The sequence below is a fragment of the Delphinus delphis genome, chromosome 17 (assembly GCF_949987515.2).
Source record: "Delphinus delphis chromosome 17, mDelDel1.2, whole genome shotgun sequence".
NCBI lineage: Eukaryota > Metazoa > Chordata > Mammalia > Artiodactyla > Delphinidae > Delphinus > Delphinus delphis.
The window spans coordinates 10,664,301-10,688,740 of NC_082699.1; the positions used below are offsets into that span (position 1 = coordinate 10,664,301).

Genomic DNA, 24,440 nt, shown 5'->3' on the forward strand with positions numbered 1-24,440 from the left:
CACAGAGTGAGCAGTGGCAGATTCTCTGAGGAATGAGGTGGGAATCAGGGGCAAAGAAGAGGTGATTAAGGGGGATTACTGTGGAGTCACCTGGAGTCTCTCGGTGGACAAGAGAGGCATTCAACAATAGAGAGATGGGTGAAGGAAGATATAACCTGTTTCTAGAATGAAATACTCTAGGGTCTCTTGGGCTTGAACATCCTGAAACCATGCCTCATTGGGTTGGGGGGAACCAATGTTCCACGAAGGCACCTCAGGTTCCATGTCCTCTGAGAATAACTATACTTATATCTGGAGTTGGTCTTCCTCATGATTTTAGCCTAAGAGCTATTGGCTACTTTCTATATCTAAGGGCTGGTCTTCTCATTCAAGATCTGTAGGGTACAAAAGTCAGGCAGTGAGGAGTATGAACTTCGGATGAGCTCCTGGGATAGTGCTGTCCGTGACAAAGACCAAGGATGGAATTTTCCAGAACTTTCTTCTCTTTTCTTACTGTTAGTGCATGATTGTTTTGGGATGGGCATCTGTTACACGAGCCTCTATACCATCTACTTATTGCCATCCTAAGTGATTAAGAACAAAAGGAATCAATCCATAAGCCTGAGAGTGGTAAGTGCTCAGTAAATGTTTATAGAGTGAATGATTACATAAGGCCTTGTCAAAGCATATAGAATTGGTTCTGAACGATACCATTTTTTTTCTGTGCTGCTAACTATCAGCATTCCGCAACTAATTTCAAGGAAACAATACCATAGCAAAAATTAGCTAGTTGATTTGAACATTAGTCAGGCATAGTTGGCTAATGTTAAGTCTAGTAAATAATAGAGAATGCTCTTCAACTCAAGCTACAGCTGCCCTAATGATGCTAAGTCAGAGTTCACAATACTGCAATTTTGTTCTTCCCACGGATTTAGTATGAGGCAAACCCGTCCGACTACTCTTTATGATGTAAAGTTTGGGCATTGATATTTAGCATGCCACAGGAAAAGTATAAATCGACACACTTTCAAATGTTTAGCTTTGATATTTAAATTCCTAGAAGTCTAACTCACGGTCTTTTCCATCATGGTGGCAGGGTTGGGGGTAGAGAACAGGAGGATCCCTAAGACCTTACCAACGGTGGTGTTTGGTAAACATTTATTATTTTTTGATAACTTTAATGTTGATTTTACTATTGTGACATGAATAATAAACTTGATGACTAGCAGGATAATCACATAATAAAAATACTAAGCAGAAATTAAAAATTGTAGATAGAAATGAAACTTTTTAAATTTTAAAATGTTTTTCAAATATTAGCTATTTACTTGCTTTATTTATTGACCACCTAGTTCCGTAGGGAATTTCTTTTTTTTTTGATATTTACAAACGTGGAGATGAAGCCTGTTGTCTGCAAAAATGTTCATTCACTCACCAATACCCTACTTCTTATCTGCTATCATTATTCACATAACGCCTCTTCTGAAATACACAGAAACCATATGTACATTCTCCCCTCACTTAAACAATTTTGCCTTTGCTGATGAAATAAATGCTAATTATCTCATTGTATTTGAAGTTTGTCCTTTTCTTATTAATTTCCAAAATTCAACAAGATTTTAATCCAGCCTGGCTGAAAAACATCTTAGAAACGGGGTTTAAAAGTGGTTCAACTCTAAACTGCTCAAAAAGAGCACAGAAGTTTCCCTTTGAAAAATGGCATTTTATACACAAAAACCACTGCAGCAACAACGTGACTTCCTGAGAAGCACAGGCAGAAGATGACTCTGCTCAATTTGCATGCAGGTGGTGAACCTCTGAAGTGGTATTAAGGGATGAGCCAAGGTGGATTAATTTCCAGTCTTTGATATTCATTAACTCCAGCTTCAGAAAAAAATACAAGGAGATGACACAATTACCCTCAGAGCTTTACCTGTGAGCAGCAGCTTCACAATCTCAAGTTCATAATGCCATCCTAATTGATCAAGAAGGGGCACATACCTTTAGTAAGAGGTGAAAAAGTAGATGAGCTTAACTCTGGCAAGGACGGTATCTGACTCTGGGACAGTCAACCCCACTCTGGAAACACTTAGCAGAAGAGTCATTATTTATTCTCTAAGCCACCTGTCAATAGCTAGCCCTCCATGGGTTTTAATAATTCTCTGCCAAGCAAAACTTAATTTAGGCCTCAAGTGAATAGTGTCCATCAAGGTATCAACGTTCCTTTCAGTTGAGGGAACTGGAGTTTAGTCTCATCGCTGTATTTCTCTTTATAGATCGTGAAACCTTTGAAAGAGAGATCCTTAAGGAAACCTTTCAGTAAATAGGAAAATGTTCCCATTGGAAGGAAAAACAGGAGTCATTAAGCTCTCTCAAATTCTTTCTGGAACAAGATGGTAAGAGAAAGAGCGATCACGAGGGAGAGGAATGTGCGTGCAGTATCTAAGAGGGAGCAATACCGGCGTGATGTTTATTTACCTCTGGAGCTTCAAAGATTTCAGGGTCATAATGTAAGACGGGAGGAAAGATGCCTACAAAGTCTCCCTTTCGCAGACAGCAGTCCTGGCTCTCTAAGTGTAGTGTCAAGTCCTCTTGAACGACGCGAAAGATGCCAGAAAAGGAGCATAGTCGCAAGACCTCAAGAATGGTGCTTTCTGAAAGAAACAAGCAACATTTTATTAAAATGTGACTGCTCCTGAAAAGTGCTCGCAATTTGCCATTAAAGCGCATAAACAATAGCTGTGATTGACAGGGAAATCCTTTCCCAATCAGATCCATTGAGCACCAGCAAGGAGCCAATGGGGGCTCTGAACGGGAGTGAGGAGGGGAGGGATGAGACAGCTGTGGCCCAGCCCCCAAAGCTCGGGGCATTTCACAGGCAGGAGACAACAGCGCTGTACTGGGGCAGAAAGTCATTAATCAGGAACTTCGTAGGCAAGAATGATCTGCAAGAGAGGAAGTCTGTGTTGGGGCATACGCACTGGAAATTAAAACCGTATCCCAGTTAAAGTACACCACTGGTGGGTTATTTCACCAACCTTCGGAACAGTGATGCCTTCAAAGCCAGGCTTAGGCATTTACTAACCACTTAGGCAGTTAATAGTAAAGTAATTGTAGTAGTGCTTTCTGAGATAGCTTAACACTTAATTTCTTTTATGCTGGTTGTAAATAAAATGTGAGTCAGCATTTGCTGGAAAAATTTCAAAGGGAAAATACTTTAATAGGAATCCGAAGAAAACCATAATTCCCCCAGCATCCAGGGAAAATAACAGCCACCATCATAACCTGGAAGATTCCAGAAGCTGAACGTCCTTGCTTTCCCAGTGGCCTTCACCTTTTGCTCCTAGCACGACAGATTTTATGGCTAATTTCCGGCAATTTATCCTGGCAGTTTGAGGAGGAATTCCTTTGGGAATAATATGCATAATTTGCATAAATCATTCTGATAGCATGCATATCAGCATGCAGCTCCTGTCTAGGTCTGCATCTTTGCCTTCATAATCAAAACTGACTATGTTTTCACCAGCGTGAATGGGTCTTAGAAGAAAAAGCTTGATTCTCTCTAATCAGCAATGCGAAAAAAGAGCTCCAAATTGAGCGTTCTCTCCCCCTTCACATGGTAACAAATGGTTGTATTTATGGCTTGCAATTTAGAATCTCTCTCTCTCTCTCTCTCTCTCTCTCTCTCACACACACACACACACACAGAGGCCAGTTTCTTAGTGTTCAGCAAAGGTCTGAAATGTAGAATAACCAATTATTAGATTATAGAGGCGGGCAGGTCAGTGAGGGCTTGCGTCAGGCAAAAAATAAAAATAAATGCTATTTCCCCCAAATTGAAATCTATGCACAGCTTGCATAGGGCTATCAAGTAGCTTTGGGGACCTTCTCCCAGGAGGTTTCTCCCTAAGCATTCATTTGTCTAAAGAAATGAGGCTGCGGTCAGCTCTGTGTGGCCAGTGTGGTGATTCGATATGACGTACAGTGAGGCTGTGCATATTCTTCTGGACTGCCTTCGTTATTATAATCAGGAAGAGTCAAATCGGTTTGTTGGTGACAGGGCCAGAAAAGAACTTTGGTTTTGGAACATGGACTCCACTGCAGATAGCCACAAGGCACCTGACACGACGGATTTCAGCTGGCAGGACACAAGCGACCAACATTTCTATGGTGAAAAGCAAGGGTCAGCTTCCCGTGTACTGCTGCTGGCTCATGTTGAATCAACAGCAGCATAACATCATTTTAGCTTGTGGTGTGAAATGGTAGCTGACATATGCAGCAGTGCTGTGCACCCACCAGGTCCAGGAGTGGTGTGGGAAGAAGAAATACAAAAGCAAAATAATTGTGGGGTGGCCACTGTGACAGGGCAGGCATCCGAATAACACGGTCACATCCCATTGGCTGACGTGCTCGCGGGAAGTGTGGCAGCTTGCGCCCACTGCGGTATCACAAATGACAATTGGGCAAGCGTATCTTATGCAGAAGTTAATCACAATAATGGAGCACAAAGTGTGGCTTAGCGGTCAGGTCATAAATGACAAATCTGTTTTACCTTCCAGGACCGGTTATGTGCGCGAGACGAGGTTGGCTCTGGATCGCAGCGATCATGTTGAGACTCATCGGAGGACAAAAGGAATGAGTGGCATTATTATCCACAAAGGAGAGGGGAGCTTCCGTGGCTCTGCGTTACAACGTACAGACACAAAAGCCACAGCCTTGCCGCCAGCTCCAGGAAGAATGCAGGCAGGGCTATATATACGTTGAGAAGAATGACAACTGCACAATAAAAAAAAAATTGCAGCCTCTACTTGTAGTTGTCATAGTTGAGCAGACACCAGCCAGTGCCACTGACAGACCAGCTGGGCCCTGGGAGGCCTTCCATGCTGCACAGTAAATTACCCTGCATGGCGGAGCAACATCTGTTTCTGTGCTAGTGCCGAACAAACAAGGCAATTGAAAACATACCAAGGGATAACCAAGCAACAGATGAACATGACCCGCATTTTTTCCCCCCTTCTCACACTCGAGGTGCTAAACTTCATTGTGCAAGCGCTCCACGGAAGAGAGGCCAGGTTGGTTTGATAAGGTGTTGTCAGAGAGATTTTACATATTTCCAAAATGGAAAGAAAAACCTGATAGTATTGTTATTCTTAGAATCTTCTTTCCCCCTTCTATCTTCATTTCTTTTATACCAAAGCTAGCACTCAGTTCTCAATTCGCTCTAGAATTAAAAAAAAAAAAAAAAAACTTTCCATACACTTATAAATATTCAGTCTTTAAACCTAATTTGCTATACTTAGTTCACATGCCTTCAAGCATTTGTCTTCCAATTTCCACTGAATAAATGCGTACTAATGAGAACTAGAGCAAGCTGCTGAGGCAAAGCTGGGTGACTTGGGTCTGGCCTGCCACCAGCTTGTGATAGGCGGGCAAATTGAGTTAAAATGAAAAGTCTTGTCAGCTGAAATTCAACATGGTAGCCAAACAGCAAGCTGTCAATCATTCCAGCCAAAACAAGGGACTGCAGGTAATAAAAGGTCATTGTGATCATTAGTGCACTTGGCTTTCATATGCAAGTTAATTTTAATTAAACATGATCTCTATCTGTAAATGTTTTATAAAACTTGTGCATAATGGGTTGTTAATTTATACTTACATTTAGCAGGTAATAGGACCCTCTACTTACTAAACGCATTGTAGAAAAATGGCTATCAAGAATGCAAATATTTGGGGGGTAATTTACACCAGGCACTGCAAGGTGCCAACAATTGCAATTGTGATTAAGATAAGGCTGCCTGTGTTTTATTAAGAAGTGAACTTTACTGACTAGTATCACCAGGGAACTGGATTCCAGAATTCCCACAGTGAACTTACAATTCAAAGCCTGCCCTGTCTTCTTCACTTGGCCAGGGAGATTTCTCTTTGCAGGATATAAAAATATTCTGATTAAGTATCCCTTCTAAGCAAAAAGCTGGGGAGTATGTTGAGCTAAGATGCTTTATAATGTGACGGGGAAGGAATATGGCAAAGGAGAGGAAATGCTGGTAGAAAAAGGAATATATACACTCTCTCTTCTGCTCTCATAGCTCAATGCTGGCTGTACTAATTGACAGATGATTCTCATTTGCAGATTTAAAGAGCTGAAGCCGTTCATGACAATCAATAATGCATGTTACAACGCAACCACAAATAAGCACATCCAAATTTCTGCCTCACACTTAGGCCATGTCTGGATATGTGGAATGAATGTACTGTGACATGGCCAGACTGTTAATTTGGGTCATCTTAATGATTGGTGCAGACTGTCACACCATCTGATTAGCCATGGTGATCAGTGGATAGCGGCAGTGGCTGCAGTGAAATGAGCAGCCAGACCCTGCTGCAGTCGACTGGGGCTGAACACGCCGATGGTCTGAAAAAGGCAGGCGGACAGGAAAGGGAAAGGGGGCTCTGGAGGCAGTGTGCGCTAGAAGGGTGAGGGTAAGGAAACAGAGTGAGCCTCCAGATGTGTAGGCGAGTTTTTACAAAACCACTTTTGAGACAGGTGAGAAGGTAAATGAGGCACTGTGGTCATCAGACAATTTGAAGCCAAATAATTACTCTTTGGCTCAACAACTGTGTATTTTAAGTAAAGTTAAAAGCAAATCTGAATTGGTACGAATGCCTTTCACTCTGCGCTGCAGGCACGGCTTTTGGTTTACTGCTAAAATACACAAACGTAAATTCAACATTCACAGAGTCAATAAATGCACTATTAAGGAATTTCTCTGCTCAGGGCACTGGGCCACTGCTGTTGGTGGAAAAAGAGAACAGAGAATATGGATGTGGGCTTCACACACACTACAATCTAGGTGTTAAGTCGGAAGGTACATATATACAGGAATGCTCTCCAGGATCCTAGTGAAGATACTGTTCAATTTTTGATTGGATAACTCCAATGATGGCATTCAGAAAGTCCATTTTAGTAGCAAGTTATTTTTCGTACTGAGCTGAATTTTCCTCCCTTAAATTTCCACCCTTTAGAAGACACAAAGGCAAAAAAATTGAATCTCTCTTCCACATAACAGCCCTTTAAAAATATTTAAAGACAACTATCATGTCATTTTTTAATTGTCCATCAGAGATGATATGGCCTTTAGTCTTCAATTCAATTAGTCAATATGCCTCTTAAAATGTGGCAGAGCTGGGTGTGCTATTTCAGTTGGAAAAGTAGAGAGGAACTACTTTCTCTGCCCTAGATACCACACTTCTATTAATATTTTGTTGGAAGCAGATGAGCAACAGATTTTTGAAGTAATATCTCTCCATGGACTTGTGTTAAGCTTTCTGATATCCTATAGGTGATCAGCTCTGACTGCTCATTGCAATCACCGAGGTGGTTTTAAAAAAATAAATGTTCCATAACCGGCCAATAGCATCAGAACCACTGCATTAACTAAAACCTTTAAATTAGTGGTTTTGAACCTTGGTTACACATTAGAGTCGCTTTGGAAGCTTGTAACGCCATCAGCCTGCACCCCAGACCAATGAAATCAGAACCTCTGGGGGTGGTTTGAGTACTTTTTAAAGCTCCTGAGATGATTCCAATGAGCAACGGAGGTTGAGAACCACCCTATTCTGCTGGGCCACACATTTCCTCATTCTATTCTTACGCAGTTGATTTTTAGACCTAAGTACAATAATTTGAATTCTTATTAAATTTCCCTTTCAATCCTTTCAACTCCTGTTGCTGCCATTCATTATATTATCTAGCCCTCTTTGTTTTGTGCTGAGCTGAAAATTTGACAAACATCCAAATTAGTATTTTTCACTTTTTAACCAATGTCTCCTTATGTTACACATAAAAATCTCATTACCTGATTTCTGGTATACGCTTTGTGGGAGATACCTCTCTCTCCTCCCCCAGTTAGAAATTTCTAAAATGAAGTAGAATTTTTACCTCCTGTATATCCCCACTGGAAGAGAGGATTTTGTTAAACTTTACTACTGCTGTCTAAATTACAGACACTTTTAATTTTTCAAATACACAATTATTTTATAATATTGAATGAGCTTTTTCAAAATAACACCCACAGTTATGACAAATACATCACACTAAGACGTTAATAGTAAGGCAAACTGTGTGTGTGTGTGTGTGTGTGAGGGGGGATATACTGGAACTCTCTTTGTAACTTTTCTGTAAAACTATTCTAAATAAAAAGTTTATTTAAAAAAACCCTCAATATTCTGATGTGAACCTCTAGCCCCAACCTCACCCTCAAACCCAACTGCATTTGAGAATTCGTGATATGTATCCTTGTAAAATATAATGGGCAAGGTCTCTGGTACATTTCTAGGGCATTTTCCCCCGAGTTGACAACATTTATACGTTAGCGCTGAAGTTAGGTAGAGCCAGCATCAATTTCTGGCTCTGCCACTATCTAGTTGTATGATTTGGGTTGGTTAACTAATCTTTCTGCACCTTGTTACACAACAATTAAATGAAGATAATAATACTTGAGGATTAGATAAGCTATACTTGTACTTACATATATATATATATATATATATATATATATATATATATATATAAGCTAGTACTTGATCATTAAATAAGCTAATAAAAGCCTGATACATAGTAAAATAATAATTATGAATATTATCATAATGTCTCATCCTGAAATTAAGAATACAGTTAACACTGTACCATCTAGCCCACATTTTCTGATCTAATCATGTGCATATCACAGCTGGCGCTGATGAATCAAGATACAAAGAACTCCTCTCCCCTCTCTGTTTGGACAATGAAAAAAGACTCAAAAAATTCTGCTATCAGATAGGTTTGAGGGGAAAAGCGTGAGTGTGGCCAGAAAACCCAAGTTAAAATCCTGCTTCTCTCCTTTACCTCCATGACCTTATTAGCCAAGTTATTTAGCACCCTGAGAATTTTCTCATCTGTAAAAATGACAAAATAATAGCTCCCCCAGTCACCCAGTATCTTAAAGAAGATCATATGAAACAATAAAAGTCCATAAAATTGCTTTGAAATATTGAAGTCATGAATATATTTAACATGAACTATGTCTAATGATAATACCAGCTTGGTTCGTAAATAATTGAAAATAAAGAAAACAACATAAACGTCATAGGGATGCCACTGAGGTTAAACATCATCTTGGTGATAACAATAGACAACATTTACTGAACCCATACTTTTTAAGTTATTTAAATACATTTTTCAGGTAAATCTTGAAGTAAGAAGTAGTACTCAATGAGATTATTTGTTATCCATTTATCAAAACTTCAATTTTGAGAACTTTCTCTTCTCACATTATCTTTTTCTCTTATATTCTCTCTGAATCAACTTTTCTACTTTTCTTTTTCCTGTATTGGAAACCTGTAGTTCTAAGTCCTACCTCTACCCCAGGTTCTTCTTTCCGGGAAAACAAAAACATTCTTACTTTTCTTTTAGAGTTTCTCAAACTTTCATTCTATCAGCAACTTCTCCTATGGAAATTTAGGTCCCAAGTAACAGTTATCTGAACCCCACTGTATATACTATCTTATTCTAAATTTATATGTAATTGTAGAGACCTTTACTAAACACTGATATTCAATTTTAGTGAGGACCTGGTACGCAGAATCTTTATAACAAGTTCCATATCTAAAACAATATAGTTGTGTTTTTCTTTATCTAAAAGAAACGGGTAGGACGGTTGTAAAGAAAGATGCTCAGGAGCACTGGAAAAAAGCATAAGTCCGTCACAGCCTCTTGCAACGGATGACTGCGTTGAATTGCGTGAACAGGCTTGATATTTAAAAGCCCACTTGATGCTGCACGTTTTAAGTTTTGCTGATGTTGTGTGTATACTGATGTCAGAGTAAATCGGACACACGCGAGGCCTATAGGATTGGGCCACGAGTGTCAATAACATGTGCACGATGATCACACCACGATAAGCCTATGCCCCCTCGGGCTCTGTCTTCAAGGATCACTCTAAACAAGAGAAATCATTTTTCTTTAGGAATAACATACTGGTTTCTACAGCATTCTAACTTTCCTTTCCAACTTCGCTTTATTATCGATGCGCGATGACATGCAAAATCTCTGTAAGAAAAACTCCTTTCCCTTTGTTTGCTCTACCAATATCAAAATCCTCCTTCCTGGTTTAAAAAAAAATGCAGCATTCCTTTCATCCTTGTGAACTTTTTTCTTATAATAATAAAAATTCAAGATATCTTTCTTTAAAGCAATTGTACTTAGAATACATAGAACTCTTGCTTTAAGGAGATGAGATGCACATACACTCATCCCATGCAGTGCACTGTACACATTTAATTCTGTAAATCTTGCCTTTCCTCATATAGTTCATACCCTTTTGATAGAGAGAAATACGATAGAGCTATGACTAGATGCAGAGGTTATCTGTTGTGAGTCTGATTCGTATAAAAATTTGCTTCAATCTGCATTGAAGATGCAATCTGATAGACATTGCTTCAAACTGTCTATCTGGAGAAAGAAAAAAAGTGGACCCTATTATCTAGAAGATTCAGTTCTCGTAATGAATAACACTGGCCTCTGCTGTTACCCGAGGTTGTGATGAACGGGGTCTACCTTCTAGATTGCTGAAGGTGCTTCCTGTACTCAGGTGGATCTCCAGGCACTTGGGATTGGTGATGGTCATTTGTTGATGATAAGTGAGCTGTAAATGTCTGAGGGCTCCTGGATGAAAATCTCTACTCTAGTGATGGACTTAAATGGACCCGGATTACGGCTCTGGAACCTGCCATTTCTTCAGCTTGAATAAATTTAAACGTGTCTGCTTTAATACCACAATTTTAAAATGGTCTTTTCTTTCAATAGTGAGAAGTTAAGAGTAAAAAGTAAGTTGATGAATTTCAACTAAATTTTAAGAGTTTATAACTGTGTTCTGAATACAAACACATATTCCTTAAAGTTTATTTGCTTTACGTCCCTGTATACATTATCTGACTCATAAAATGCAATTGAAATTACTTGAATAAATGGGAGATGAAACCTTGATATTCATAGGAACCATAAATCTTCTACCCAGAAAATACTGTGTGTCTGCGTGAAAGCAACTACCCAGAACTTTACGCAAAGTTTGTGCATTTGGTCCCCAGTCATTCTGAAAAGCAAAATAAAATAATATTTGTATTTTAATAATGCTGGGATTATTTTCCTTCTCCAAGCAAATATAAAATTACTTTGATAATGCACTTTGTTCTACAGCGGAAACTAACACAACACTGTAAAGCAATTATACTCCAATAAAAAAAATAAATAAAATTACTTTGATAACGTATGCTAAAAACGGCATGACTGAACAAGCTAGCCAACTGTCACTACAAGGCAAGCTTCCTGCTACTGCCTTTGATGGGTCTTATCCTAACCAGTGGGAACAACCTCCGGAACACTTGGGGCCATTCTTCTTAATGTCAGCTGGTGGTCAACACTGATCAAGACCTGTAGGGCCTTTGCTCCCAGAAGTTCCCATCAAAGAACCTGGAACATATTTAAAAGGGAGAAAATTGAGGCCAACATGGGCTAAGATACTTGCCTACATTGTCAAACGAGGGGAGCAACAGAGATATATAAAGACTTGCTCCTGCATTTGTCCAAAGGGCCCTGGAATAGTGTATAGTAAAAGAAACCACAGGATGAAACGTCAACACAGACAAAGCAGAGAATAACTCGTTGGACTGGAATTTAACTTTGGGAATTAAAATTCATTCACATAATGAGAGTCGTCTTATCAAAACCGGAAAAGGCGAATCCACTGTTATCAAAAGCTCACTGTTACAGGCACACAGGCCTACATAGAAAAAGAAAAGCAACTTAGTCACTTCTGACCTCAAACGTATTTGAAATAGTGACCATGCATATCTCATGAACCAGTGACTATTTTATAAAATATTGACATTTCACATGAAGTAATTTGTAGCTGTGGCTTTTTCTTTTCCCTCCCTCACTCCCTCCCTTTCTTCCCTCCTTTTTTTTTTTCTTCCCCAAGTGTGTTTAAATCATGAACTTCCAGTGGAAATCACTCTTACTACATTTTTGCGAATCGTACGCTGCAAACTGTATAATACATCTTAATCTCTGCCTGAAAATATAGACACCATTTGAGGGAAGAATAAGTGTGTTTTGCACACAAGTTGTCTGTCTGAAATACTTTCTTTTTTAATCCCGAATACCTTTCTTGTTAAGATAGCCCAGCATCGTTTGGAAAGCATTAACACACCAACAGATGCTCAGAGTCTAGTGACTTAACAGGCATAAATCTTTTTTTTTTTCAAATAATTGCAAAGCTTTGGTTTAGCCTTTTGCATACCTTACATAGTTAATTACCTAGGCCTTAATGTTTACATGCAATGAGAGTATCTACAGCTATAAACTACATAATTTATAATTGATGTAAATGGGTGTTATTATGTCAATTAGGCAGCTGTGTCCTCCACCTCTTGGTAAACAGCTTTGAGTGATAAACTGACTTTGCAGAGAGGTACCTTCTTTTCTTCATAACAGATAAAAATAAATTACCAAGGTAGACCAGGCTGTCCAATTGTTCTCTGGTGAGGTGGATGGAAAATCCAGGCCCTTTCTTTTGACCTGTTGACTGCAGCAAATGGTCAATTTCGTCACGCAGCACTGCCATAGCTTCTGGGTGCCGTAGAAGGTAATACATCGTCCAGAACATAGTTGGAACCGTGTTTGACACAGAGGCCCAGAGCAAGCCTAAATGATGTGCTGGGAGAAAATAAGTGAAAAGGAAGATTAATAGCGTTTATTACACTGATTAGATTTGCAGTGTGCTAATTAAAAGATGTTAGGACACAGACCCAGCCAAGGATCAGTGCATGCTAATGAGGACCAATAGGCTTCTGAAGTCTAATTTTCTGCTTAATGAGAATAGTTTAAAATGTAATGTGTGTGTGGTGGGGGAGGGGAGGGGGGATGAGATAAGAGGAGTAAATGCAGCTTAGTTATACTCTTTCTCATTATCCCTGTTAAGTATCTTGCATTAGCATCTCAGCAAAAAAAAAAAAAAAAAAAAAAAAAATCAATTATCACAAAGGGTTGTTTCAGAGTAAAACATTTTATCATTAGCCAATTAGAAAGAGCATAAAAATTCTCAAGGTCACCATTTTGTCTTTTTATTTCAAAGGTCTACTGTAAATTATTTTATTTTAGACAAGGCATCATTCAGAAGTTTCTTACCTCCTATTTCAGTGTCCTTGGGCGTATAGTATTTCTCCAGGATATCTTGCCTCATTTGAACAACTTCTGACCATCCTTGTAACTTGGCTAAGTTTTCTGTTGTCAATTGTTTTATAAGTTTCGTTCGAATAGACTTGATGTTTCCTAGAAGCTCAATGGGTATGCCTGATGCTAAATGTGTGAATTTGCCATCAAATTTAAAAAAATCATCTCTTAACTCAGTCATGAATGTTTTCCTATCGCCAGAGAGAACATTTCCATGTATGGCTGTAAATGTCACCTCAAATATCACTGAGCTGCAGAATGTCAACAAATATTCCGTGTCCCAACTTGTGGTTTTTAAGAGCTGTGGTTCAAAAACTTGTTTTAGAGTCTTCATTGTGTTTTCCATCAGTGTGTCCAAATGCTTCCCTCGTAAAAGTTGATAGCTAGTATGAATCTTGTCGTTCAGGTCATGATATGTCATCATCTTTTTGACAGAAAACACTCTCATTAAGAATTTACTAGTAAACATTTGAAAGCTTAATTTTTGATTTTTTACCACTGACTGGTACTGGAAAGGGTCCAGGATAAACGTTATGTAATTTCCTAAAAGAAATAAATGAGAATATGAATTCATGTGGTAGTAAAACAAAACAAGATATCTGAAATTTGAGAATATCTTAATCAAAATTAGAAAGACCTTAATAACTCACATCTCAAAAGATGTAAAGTACAATAAAAATCTATTTGATTCAAAATTCCACTACATGTTTCCTTTTAAAATGGAAGATTGTGGGAAAACGCTAGAAGCTTGAAGTTAAATGTTCTGAAATTCTTAAAGACTTTCAAAAAGATAGTTTATTCTTCAAATTTTTATTTTAACAAACTACCAAGATATTTAAATTATCTTTTAAATAGGCTCAAAATTCATTACTTAAACACTTCTTATATTTTTCCCCAATAATACAATCAGAAAACAAACAAGCAACTCAAATTGGTAAGATGCTACTCCTTTACTGATCACTTACACTGCATAAAGAGCTTTTTCATACTTGGCGTTATCTTAGCTTTGATTGGATACAATAATTTTAACTCAAATAAATGAAGATGTGGTACGAAGCAGGTACTCACAAATGAACATCTAATTCAACACTAACAACAAATCACAAATACCAAGGTTTTCGTTTTATCGATGAGAAAATAGTAGCTCAGGGAGATTTAGTAACACGTCCAAACTCTCATATTGATTTGTGACCGAAAGAGGATTTCAGAACTAGATCCCATCCAATCACGCTTTCATCCATTCATTCATGCATGCATTCAACATTTATTGACATCCAGATACTTGGTTGGATCTCTTTCCTTTTGAGATAAAGATGTAAATGAACCATTGTATTGTTACGGACAGTAATAGAGCAGAGGTGGGAACACAATGTAAGGGCAACAGGAAGTGAAATATGCTTCGGTCTGCCTGGAGTTATCAACAAGGGTTCTTTGAGGAGGTGACATTTGGCATTTTCATACATCAGTCCAGACTTGGGGTACTGGTTAAAAATACAGATTCCTTCTTGATTCTGATTCAGAAGGATTGAAGGTGGGACCTACAAGTCCCTCAAGTGATTTTGTAAGAAGGCACATTGAGGAACAGAGTCATACTGTGGTCTATCTCTCCAAACTGGCACGGATCTTGGAGATTCCTAGTTGCAGCCTCTCCAGCATTTATCAGCTAAAGAAAGTCAGGAGAAGTTAAGAGCCAAGATCATGCCGCCATTTTTAGTGGCAGAGCCTAGACAAGAAGACAGTCCCCACGCACTGTTCTTTTCCTTAGCCGGTGCTGACTCCTTCTCACTGGAGGGCTGCTTTAAGACTCCTGCTAATTAGAGATAATATGTAGGCAGTATTCAATGCTAGCATTAATAAGTCTTCCCTTTCCAAGAACACACATGAAATTTCGACGATCCTACAACTTTAACACTTATTTGTCTTCTAGAAAACAGTAAATAATTAGACATGAAAGTTTGTCGAATCATCTATACTTAGCTCTTCACCTCATCATTCCTGTGTGTGTGTGTGTGTGTGTGTGTGCGTGAAGCTTTCTTAGATGAACAACTTCTTGCTTGTTATTTACAGTAACTCAAACAGCATCACAGAAATTAAATTCAATTTGGTACCAGATTTAGGATAAAGTTTTGAATAATTTTCAACCTAATCCTAGAAACAGGATACATGTTTTTTTGTTTTACAATTGTAAAACAGAGTTTAAGTTTTTCGTGTACATGAATAGATGTGCTATAATTCTTTTTCTAAAAATAAATCGTATGACTTGAATTGTATCCACTCTCTTTCCCCTTAATTTATTTAATAAGGTGGGCCAATCTAGGAGTGAGGGTAAAGCTAGAAGAGACTACTCATTCTGGTCAGACCCTAAAGCTGTATCTACAAAGTAAACTGGATTTTCTTTTCCCCCCCGGAGAAGAAAGAAAAAGGAATCAATTGGATTTGGGCATATTTTATGACACCTGCTTTACCATGGCAGCTTAATTAAATAAAACTGCCAGCATCTGCCTGACAAATAATTGAAAAAAGAGCGAATTCTCTTACTTTGCAAAAGATATAATTTTAGGCAAGGTTGTGCATTTTCACAGGTGGTTCATACTTTTCTCCTTTCACTAAACAAAAGGATTTTGCTTATAAATGTCTTTACAGAGTTATTTTAAATTAGTAAAATTCAGAGAATATATAAAAGGCTCAGTCTGTAAAACATAATTTCTAGAGAATATTTTGAATTTTTTTCTGACCCATTTTCTATATTCATCAAAATCTAAGTGGAAAGGCAAAACTATCCAGCCATGGCAACAGAAGCCACTGGCTATTGGCCTACTGAAGTAGAGGCTTCATGGACTTTACAGTTTTTATCTAGAATTCATCCAAACTACACATATATTCCCTCTCTCTCTCTTTCTCTATCTCACCTTGGGGGTAAGGATATGGGAAGAAACTATGAGGTTAATTTCAAATGAAAACAGTAAAAGCTAAATGTAGAAAACTGTGTCTGGTTAGCAACCAATTTTAATATTTTTTTAATAAACAGTTTGTTGCATACAGGTTCTTTTAAAAAATCATTACTGATGAGTTTAAAGCAATTTGTAGATAAAATTCTCACTCTTTTCAAGACTCTTTACACTCCGGGATCTGTATTTTCTTTTTCTCATTCTTATTTTGATTTTCTTTAACATCAAGGCATTACGCTTTACTGACTCTCTCATCTGAATAAGATGTGGATTGCTGAGTAAGACCTTTTGATTTTCTGGATTTTACTTTTTGAGTGGGTTTGGAAGTACTAATAACACTGGAGATGCTAGCTGGCTTTCCAACTTTTAATCTTCAGTATAAACAATTTAAGCTAAGTTTTCCAAAATTAATATTAATTTAAACCATCTGTCCACCATCTGCTAACGTGAGATGCAAAACCAGAGTTTCTTTGTAATCTTTAATAAGACAGTTAGGAAAACACATATACATTCATAAAATGAATTTAAATTTCTTAACAAAGGAAATTTGAAAAGTTATTCTAAAGGCCATGGATTCTTGAGCAAAAATAACTTTTGTTCCAGTGTGGTTTTATGTAAATGAATGCCACGTGTCAACAGGCAAGTTGCCTAGTTCACAAAGATCACAAGATAGAAACAATATCCTTTGCTGTGTTTTCAGAAGGGAGAAGAAAGCTATCAGCAGCTGATGTGATACATTGATTTAAAGAATTTCAGAGTTTGCATTCGTCTAAAATATAAATGTGAAAACGAGGCTCACTTCTGCAAAAAAGTATACGTATATATAAAACCATCCTTTTGAGCAGTAAATTTGAAATGGGGTCAAAATTTTTAATGTATTCTTTACCAATAATTTCATTGTCTTCCTTTTTTAGGAGCTGGCTGGGCCTTAAGATATTAACCCCAGCATTCCTGAATAACCTGCATACGATGGTTTACTAACTCAACAGCCTTTTCACTTCCTTCAAAATTACTTCTTTTAGGAAGGTGAAGCTACGTGATGCCAAGTATGTCACTAAATGTTAAAAAAAAACAACACATCATTCACTTTGATGTCTTATACACAAGAAGTTTGACATCTGGGTCATTATAACCTGAATTTTGATGCTTTCATTTCAGATATTTGGTGCAGAAACACATCCAAGAGAATTCAGAACACCTATTTGACTATTTGAAATAGAAATGCCCAGTCAAGAAATATGAGATAAATTGGAAGTTTAAAGAAATTTTCCATAACTATAACCTTTTGATCTCCATGTTTAGCTGGCTCTTCAATAGACGTTTTTTAAATGTCAAGCTGAAAATATTCATTGGAAGAGTGGACAGTGAACCAACTTTTTATTTTATGAGGATGACCACGTTATCCTCCCCCTCTTATCAGCGAAATTTCGCTAGCTGTTGACAGTGATGTACAGTGGTGCTTCGCTGGGGTGACATCTAGGGAAAACGATTCCGCTGCACCACCACACAAAACCAATTAGAGAACTATTTTCTGCGACAGGTCACGAATTTACGTGGTTTCTCATGAAAAGATGTACCTTTTAATTTCTTTATTAAGATGACATCCACGTCCCTTGAGACTTTTGGGGATGACAATCATTTGCTCATCACGCAAGAAACATACACGCACTGAACTCACATCATGGGACAACGGTGGGAGACGCTGTTCCTCATTCACATTTTCCAAATGAGCTATTTTGCAAACTGATCATTAGAACCACATACATAATAAGGATTTTTGACAGGAATTTATTCAAACTCTAGGAAGAAGCTAAAGGAAAGTAGCAGTTCGTATTCAACTATGGCTGTCTACTGTTGAGTTTAAAAAGATAGCCATGGCCAAATTATTTAGACATGAGAAATTCAGCAAGCTTCTCAGTATCTAAGATGAAGATAACAAGTGAAACTGGTTTTCTGTTTGTTTTCTTTTTTCTTCTTTAACATCTTTATTGGACTATAATTGCTTTACAATGGTGTGTTACTTTCTGCTTTATAACAAAGTGAATCAGCTATAGATATACATATATCCCCATATCTCCTCCCTCTTGCGTCTCCCTCCCACCCTCCTTATCCCACCCCTCTAGGTGGTCACAAAGCACCGAGCTGATCTCCCTGTGCTATGCAGCTGCTTCCCACTAGCTATCTATTTTACGTTTGGTAGTATCTATAAGTCCATGCCACTCTCTCACTTCATCCCAGCTTACACTTCCCCCTCCCCGTGTCCTCAAGTCCATTCTGTACGTCTGTGTCTTTACTCTTGTCCTGCCCCTAGGTTTTTCAGAACCTTTTTTTTTTTAGATTCCATACATATGTGTTAGCATATGGTATTTGTTTTTCTCTTTCTGACTTACTTCACTCTGTATGACAGACTCTAGGTCCACCCACCTCACTACAAATAACTCAATTTCGTTTCTTTTTATGGCTGAGTAATATTCCATTGTATATATGTGCCACATCTTATTTATCCATTCATCTGTCGATGGATACTTAGGCTGCTTCCATGTCCTGGCTATTGTAGATAGAGCTGCAATGAACATTGTGGTACATGTCTCTTTTTGAATTATGGTTTTCTCAAGGTATATGCCCAGTAGTGGGATTGCTGGGTCATCCAATTCTTCTTTAGATTCTTTTCCCACATAGGTTATTACAGAATAATTAGTAGAGTTCCCTGTACTATACAGTAGGTCCTTGTTGATTATCTATTTTATATATAGTAGTGTATATATATTAATCCCAAACTCCTAATTTATTTCCCCCCAAGAGTGACTTTTTTAAGTGAAGAATACAGTTTTGTATTATGAAGCCAGAAGCTCACTTAGAATAGAAGCCCCAGCTATGGCCTTTATTTGTATTATAGTAAGTATTTCATCAGCTCTAAGGTACTGGGAATTTCCTTATCGAATATTTATTGTGAATCAATCAGTGCTGAGCTCTGAACTAAATGTTGGCAGTAAAGAAGTTAGAAAACAATGAAGGGAAATAGACAAGTGAATTAGCAATACACTCACAATTTATTAAATGCCATGACAGAAGTTATACTAGGAGTAATTGGAGCCTGGAGAAGAGGCATCAAACACACCATGGGGAGGGAAATGGTCAGTGAAGGAATTTGGGAGGAAGTGATACGTGACGATGGCCTCAAAAGATGCATCCACATCAGTCATCTTTCAAGGACGACTGAGAAACAGAAGAACAGCGTTCTGGCAGAAAGAACCACAACAGAAAAAAGCAGCACAAAAGGACATGGTATATGAGGAGGAAATTCCAACAATTTGGTGTGTTAATGGTGCATTATAGTAGCAAGAGACGGGGCTGGAGAGGTAGGTGGAGCCTTGACCCTGAAGAGCCTCATGAGGGTCACCAGATACACTACAATGTCTCTGTTTCTAAGACAGATGGTTTTTTTTCCATTTCAATTCTTCTGAAATCAGAGTGCACATAATTACTGTTGGAAGAGACTTGCCAGTTGCCAGCCAAGGGGGCAAGATGCAATGAAACAAATACTACCTATTCCTGTGAGAAACTGACCATGCTGACCATTTCATCCAGTTGGATCATTTTTTTCCTCCCAATGACATGGAAATGGTAGCACAAAAGTGAAGTTGCTCTATGTACAAAAGGTTGCTTCAGATACTTGGCAACATAATTACAGTACGAAGAAATTATCTAAATTCTTTAGGCATAGAACATAAAATTCCAAAGACTGTTAGAGAAAGATAAAGGGGGTTGAGCAAAGAAAGAGGCACGTGTAAATATGACCCAGATAAGGAATGCTCAGCATCGGTGGAAGACCCAGGAGGCACAGTGTCAAGACAGTGAAGGAACAGAGTGTTTTGAGAAGGAATGAGGGATCAGCTTTGTCCACCAGATAGAGAGGTCCAGGCAGGTGATGGCCCATTAATGACCTCAGCAAGGCAGAAAGCTGGTTACACCTAGGAGGCCTCTGGGAGCTAAACAACCGGGGGCAGCAAAGGTAGGTAACTCTCTTTAAAAATCTAGATGCAAAAGAGAAAAAACAGAAGTGAAAAGTTAACTAGAGGAAAATACAGGAAAGATTAAGCATGGTTAGAAGCTTAGGGTAAGGACCCAAGAGAGAAAATAATGAAGATACATATATGAGAGGAAGAAATAATGTAATGCCAGCCCAGAGGAGACAGTAAGCGTCACGGGGACAGGTAAATGGATTGTCTTGAACATTCTCTGAAACTGGAGCAGAGGTGGTAAGGATAACTGTGAAACATTTGATAGATACATGGGGATCTGAGTGAGAGCATACCTGATGTCTTCAATTTTCTTGGGAAGGAAAGTGAACTGTGTTACAGAGACCAGTAAGAGGTGGAGAGCTACAACACAGTTTTCCTGCCCTCCACCTGCACACCCAACCAGAAGTCAGAGGGCAAAGGCGTGGAGATGATCTACTGTGTAGAGATTGGCCTTCCGGGACAGGGCAGACACAAGTGAAGAAAAGGAATGCCTAGCCCAGGTGATAAACTGACGTGGAAGACTGTATGCAAACATGGCCACGATAAACTTCTTCTCTCTTTCTACATGGGCTCCTTTGCAATGTGACTCTGCCACTCTGCCCAGGAAGAAGTGGAAATCTATTTTCCTAGCCTTGAACCTGGGTTGGCCCGTGACTTGCTTGTACTAAGTCTGGAAGTGAGGTTCTGTAACATGTGAGCCAAGGCCTCAGGAGGCCTTACAGATTTTCCTCTCACCCTCTTGAAATACTAGCTGCCACATATATAAGGACATCTTCTTGAGGACGAAACATCATGTGGAGAAGGAGGCCCAGCCAGGCATGTGATGAGGCCACCTTGGGCCATTTAAGCCCCAGTCAATCAGCCAGATGACTCAAGCCACACAGGTGACCCGGGCCAGACCAGTTGTTGTTTTGAGGCATGACATTTGGGAGAGGTTTGTTAGGTGGCCAGAGATATAGCTGCTACAGCTGGAGAGCATGGGCCTTCAAGGAGGATGAGCTGAGCACATTCCAGCTTCTCAGCGCCCAGTGATGTTGGGTTACGTAGTGATGCTGCTGTGTGCTTTATCCTTGTTTTGTAAACATTTTATTGAAGTTAGAACCATAACAGATATATTTGTTTTCACCAGCAGGATTATTACTTTATTTACATCTGTGCTAATGAAAGCTGTGGAACATTCTTAGGTCCACACTGCTCTCTGTGCACTGAACCATAACAAATACTTTTAAATTAAAAATATATTCTAGATCCATGGCTGTTAGGGGCTCAGGGCGAGGGGAAGAGGAATGAATATGTGGAACACAGGGGATTTTTTAGACCAGTGAAACTATTCTGTGTGATACTGTAATGGAAGATACCTGACATGTTGCATTGGTTAAAACCCAAGGAACTGGACAACGCAAAGAGCGGGCTCTAGTGTAAACCACAGACTTTTTTTAAAAATAAATTTATTTTATTTATTTATTTTTGGCTGCGTTGGGTCTTTGTTGCTGCGAGCGGGATTTCTCTAGTTGCGGCAAGCGGGGGCTGCTCTGTTGCGGTGCACGGGCTTCTCACTGCAGTGGCTTCTCTTGTTGCAGAGCATGGGCTCTAGGCACGTGGGCTTCAGTAGTTGTGGCATGTGGGCTCAGTAGTTGTGTCTCTCGGGCTCTAGAGCGCAGGCTCAGTAGTTGTGGTGCATGGGCTTAGTTGCTCTGTGGCATGTGGGATCTTCCTGGACCAGGGCTCGAACCCGTGTCCCCTGCATTGGCAGGAGGATTCTTAACCACTGCCCCACCAGGGAAGCCCCTAAACCACAGATTTTTTTTTTTTGCGGTACGTGGGCCTCTCACTGTTGTGGCCTCTCCTGTTGTGGAGCACAGGCTCCGGACGCGCAGACTCAGCGGCCATGGCTCACGGGCCCAGCCGCTCCGCGGCATGTGGGATCTTCCCAGACCGGGGCACGAACCCATGTCCCCTGCATCGGCAGGCAGACTCTCAACCACTGCGCCACCAGGGAAGCCAAAACCACAGACTTTTAATGTTGTATCCATACTGGCTCATCAGTTGCAACAAATGTGCCACACTAATATAAGATGTTCATAACAGGGGGAATTATGATCAGGGGAAAGAGGAGATATATGGGAACTGTCTGTACTGTCTGATCAGTTTTCTGTACACCTAAAACTGCTCTACAAAATCAAGTCCATTAACGTACTCTAGCTTCTCAAGAAACAATTCTTAAAGGTAAGCTACACCAAACCAAACGACAGGTGATACCAGGAGAGCGGGGTTCCCTAGGGACCCTCAAGAGAATTCTATACTTTGTTTTTTAATGTGAGGATTACTGTACTCAAAAACATAGTTTTCTTTTGCAGTAGCCTACAAATAAAACAATAATGTACAAATATTCCATATTTTGCCTAGAGAAAAATATAACAACATTAAAGAACAAGTGAGAAATTATGATACAAGTAAGGAACTTATTGTGCCACTTACCCCCAACTTAAGTGCCACTTACCCCCAAGGAAAAGAGTGAAAACGTCACCATACTGCTTTTGAAGAGTAGTCATGAAACCTAGGGGATCTTTTTGTAATTTCAGGGCTTCTCCAAAGTAAGGAAGCCAGCCTTTTATCAATGGAGGTTCACCAGGTCTCCTATAGAAAAAAAAAAAAAAGGAGAGAGAAATTAAATCATTCTTATTTTAATACCTGTGGGTCATTAATCCAGTCTAGAAGTAGACTGGATGAATTGTACAGTTTTTTTTTTCAGTTCTTTTATTCAATGATTCATATATAATCATCAACATGTATTTATTGAGCCCCTCCAGTGTGTGTGGCTCTGGGGCAGACAGTTCAATTTACAATTTTTGGTGAGCAACTTTTGTGAGAAATTGTGTCTTGTGAGGCCCAAATGGTTGGCTGAAATGACAGACATATTCAGTAAACATTTTGTGTTTGAGCACTCTTGCTGTGCTCTGGGGGTTAGATGTCAGGTAGTTTAGTTGCCAAAGTAAAGCTCTTTGCTGTCAGATTTCAACTAGACTGGAATTACATAATTAGAAGAGGGGAGATTATTAATCTTGAAAAATCTTTTATGCTGTTGAGAACAAGAACTTCAACATTATTTCCATGAAGGGTGTTTTGTTATATTCTTTTATGAAGAGTTTTATTCAAACTACAAATAAATAGGAATATTTGTTAAATTTTACAAGATAACTCTTTTTAACATACGAAGTGTGTTCAGTGAAACACTGAAATACTGTGAATTAAAAACCAAGTTTCTTCTTTTTTGACCTATAATCCTAGCAAAACCGGACTTCAAAATTTCTTCCTTGGGACTTCCCCGGTGGCGCGGTGGTTAAGAATCCGCCTTCCAATGTAGGGGACATGGGTTCGAGCCCCGGTCCGGGAAGATCCCACATGCCGCAGAGCAGCTAAGCCTGTGCACCACAACTACTGAGCCTGCGCTCTAGAGCCTGTGCTCCGCAACAAGAGAAGCCACCGCAATGAGAAGCCCGTGCACTGCAACCAAGAGTAGCCCCCGCTCGCCAAAGCTAGAAAAAGCCTGAGTGCAGCAACGAAGACCCAACGCAGCCAAAAAATAAAATAAAATGTTTCTTCCTAGTCATTTATTTGGTGAACTCAATCTGATGTAAAGTTTAAAAAAAGATCCAAAGCCATTTTATCCTAGAAGGGATTAAAACAAATATTCAAGAGAACTCTGATGATACTCTATCCCATCTGTGAAGATGACTTATACTACACACAGTACAACCCATTTTGATTAATCACAAGATATTACAAGCTCAGATCTAATCAAAGATCAAGATTATGTTCATACTCAGCACGGAATTCTATGTAGCTAGATTAACCCTATCAGAAGCTTCTATTTTCCCACAACCCAACATGGTAGAATTAAAGTTAAAAGAAAAAAAAAAAAGAAATATCAGATTTTTCAGGGGAAAAATAAACTGAAACAAAATAAATCCAAGGTGTGCTAGAAATAAAGGAAATCAGTATCAAAACTTTGCTTTCTGTTTTTAGAGGACAGTTTATCTTTATACTAATATACAAAATATATGCTGTTGTTTAAATACATATACTTAGAATAGGAAGACAGGAAACATTGCATAGAAATGTGCATCTTATTCTTCACCCCACTCCCCATGATTTTCTTGAATGTAACTTGAGCAATGAAGACTTGCTTTTTTGAGAAATATACAAGTGTACCAAGAAAACACT

The 24,440-nt window shown here is 38.9% G+C and overlaps 1 protein-coding gene across 1 annotated transcript in view; it reads right to left on the bottom strand.

Moving 5' to 3' along the window:
- Positions 1–24,440, bottom strand: part of CYP7B1 (cytochrome P450 family 7 subfamily B member 1) — a 182,327-nt gene that overhangs the window by 5,294 nt on the left and 152,593 nt on the right. The window contains exons 2-5 of the mRNA XM_060035153.1: positions 22,717–22,853; positions 13,202–13,789; positions 12,524–12,730; positions 2,458–2,633 (exon numbers count right to left, since the gene is read on the bottom strand). Of these exons, the coding sequence (XP_059891136.1) occupies positions 2,458–2,633; positions 12,524–12,730; positions 13,202–13,789; positions 22,717–22,853 (1,108 nt within the window). The remainder of the gene's footprint in view (positions 1–2,457; positions 2,634–12,523; positions 12,731–13,201; positions 13,790–22,716; positions 22,854–24,440) is intronic.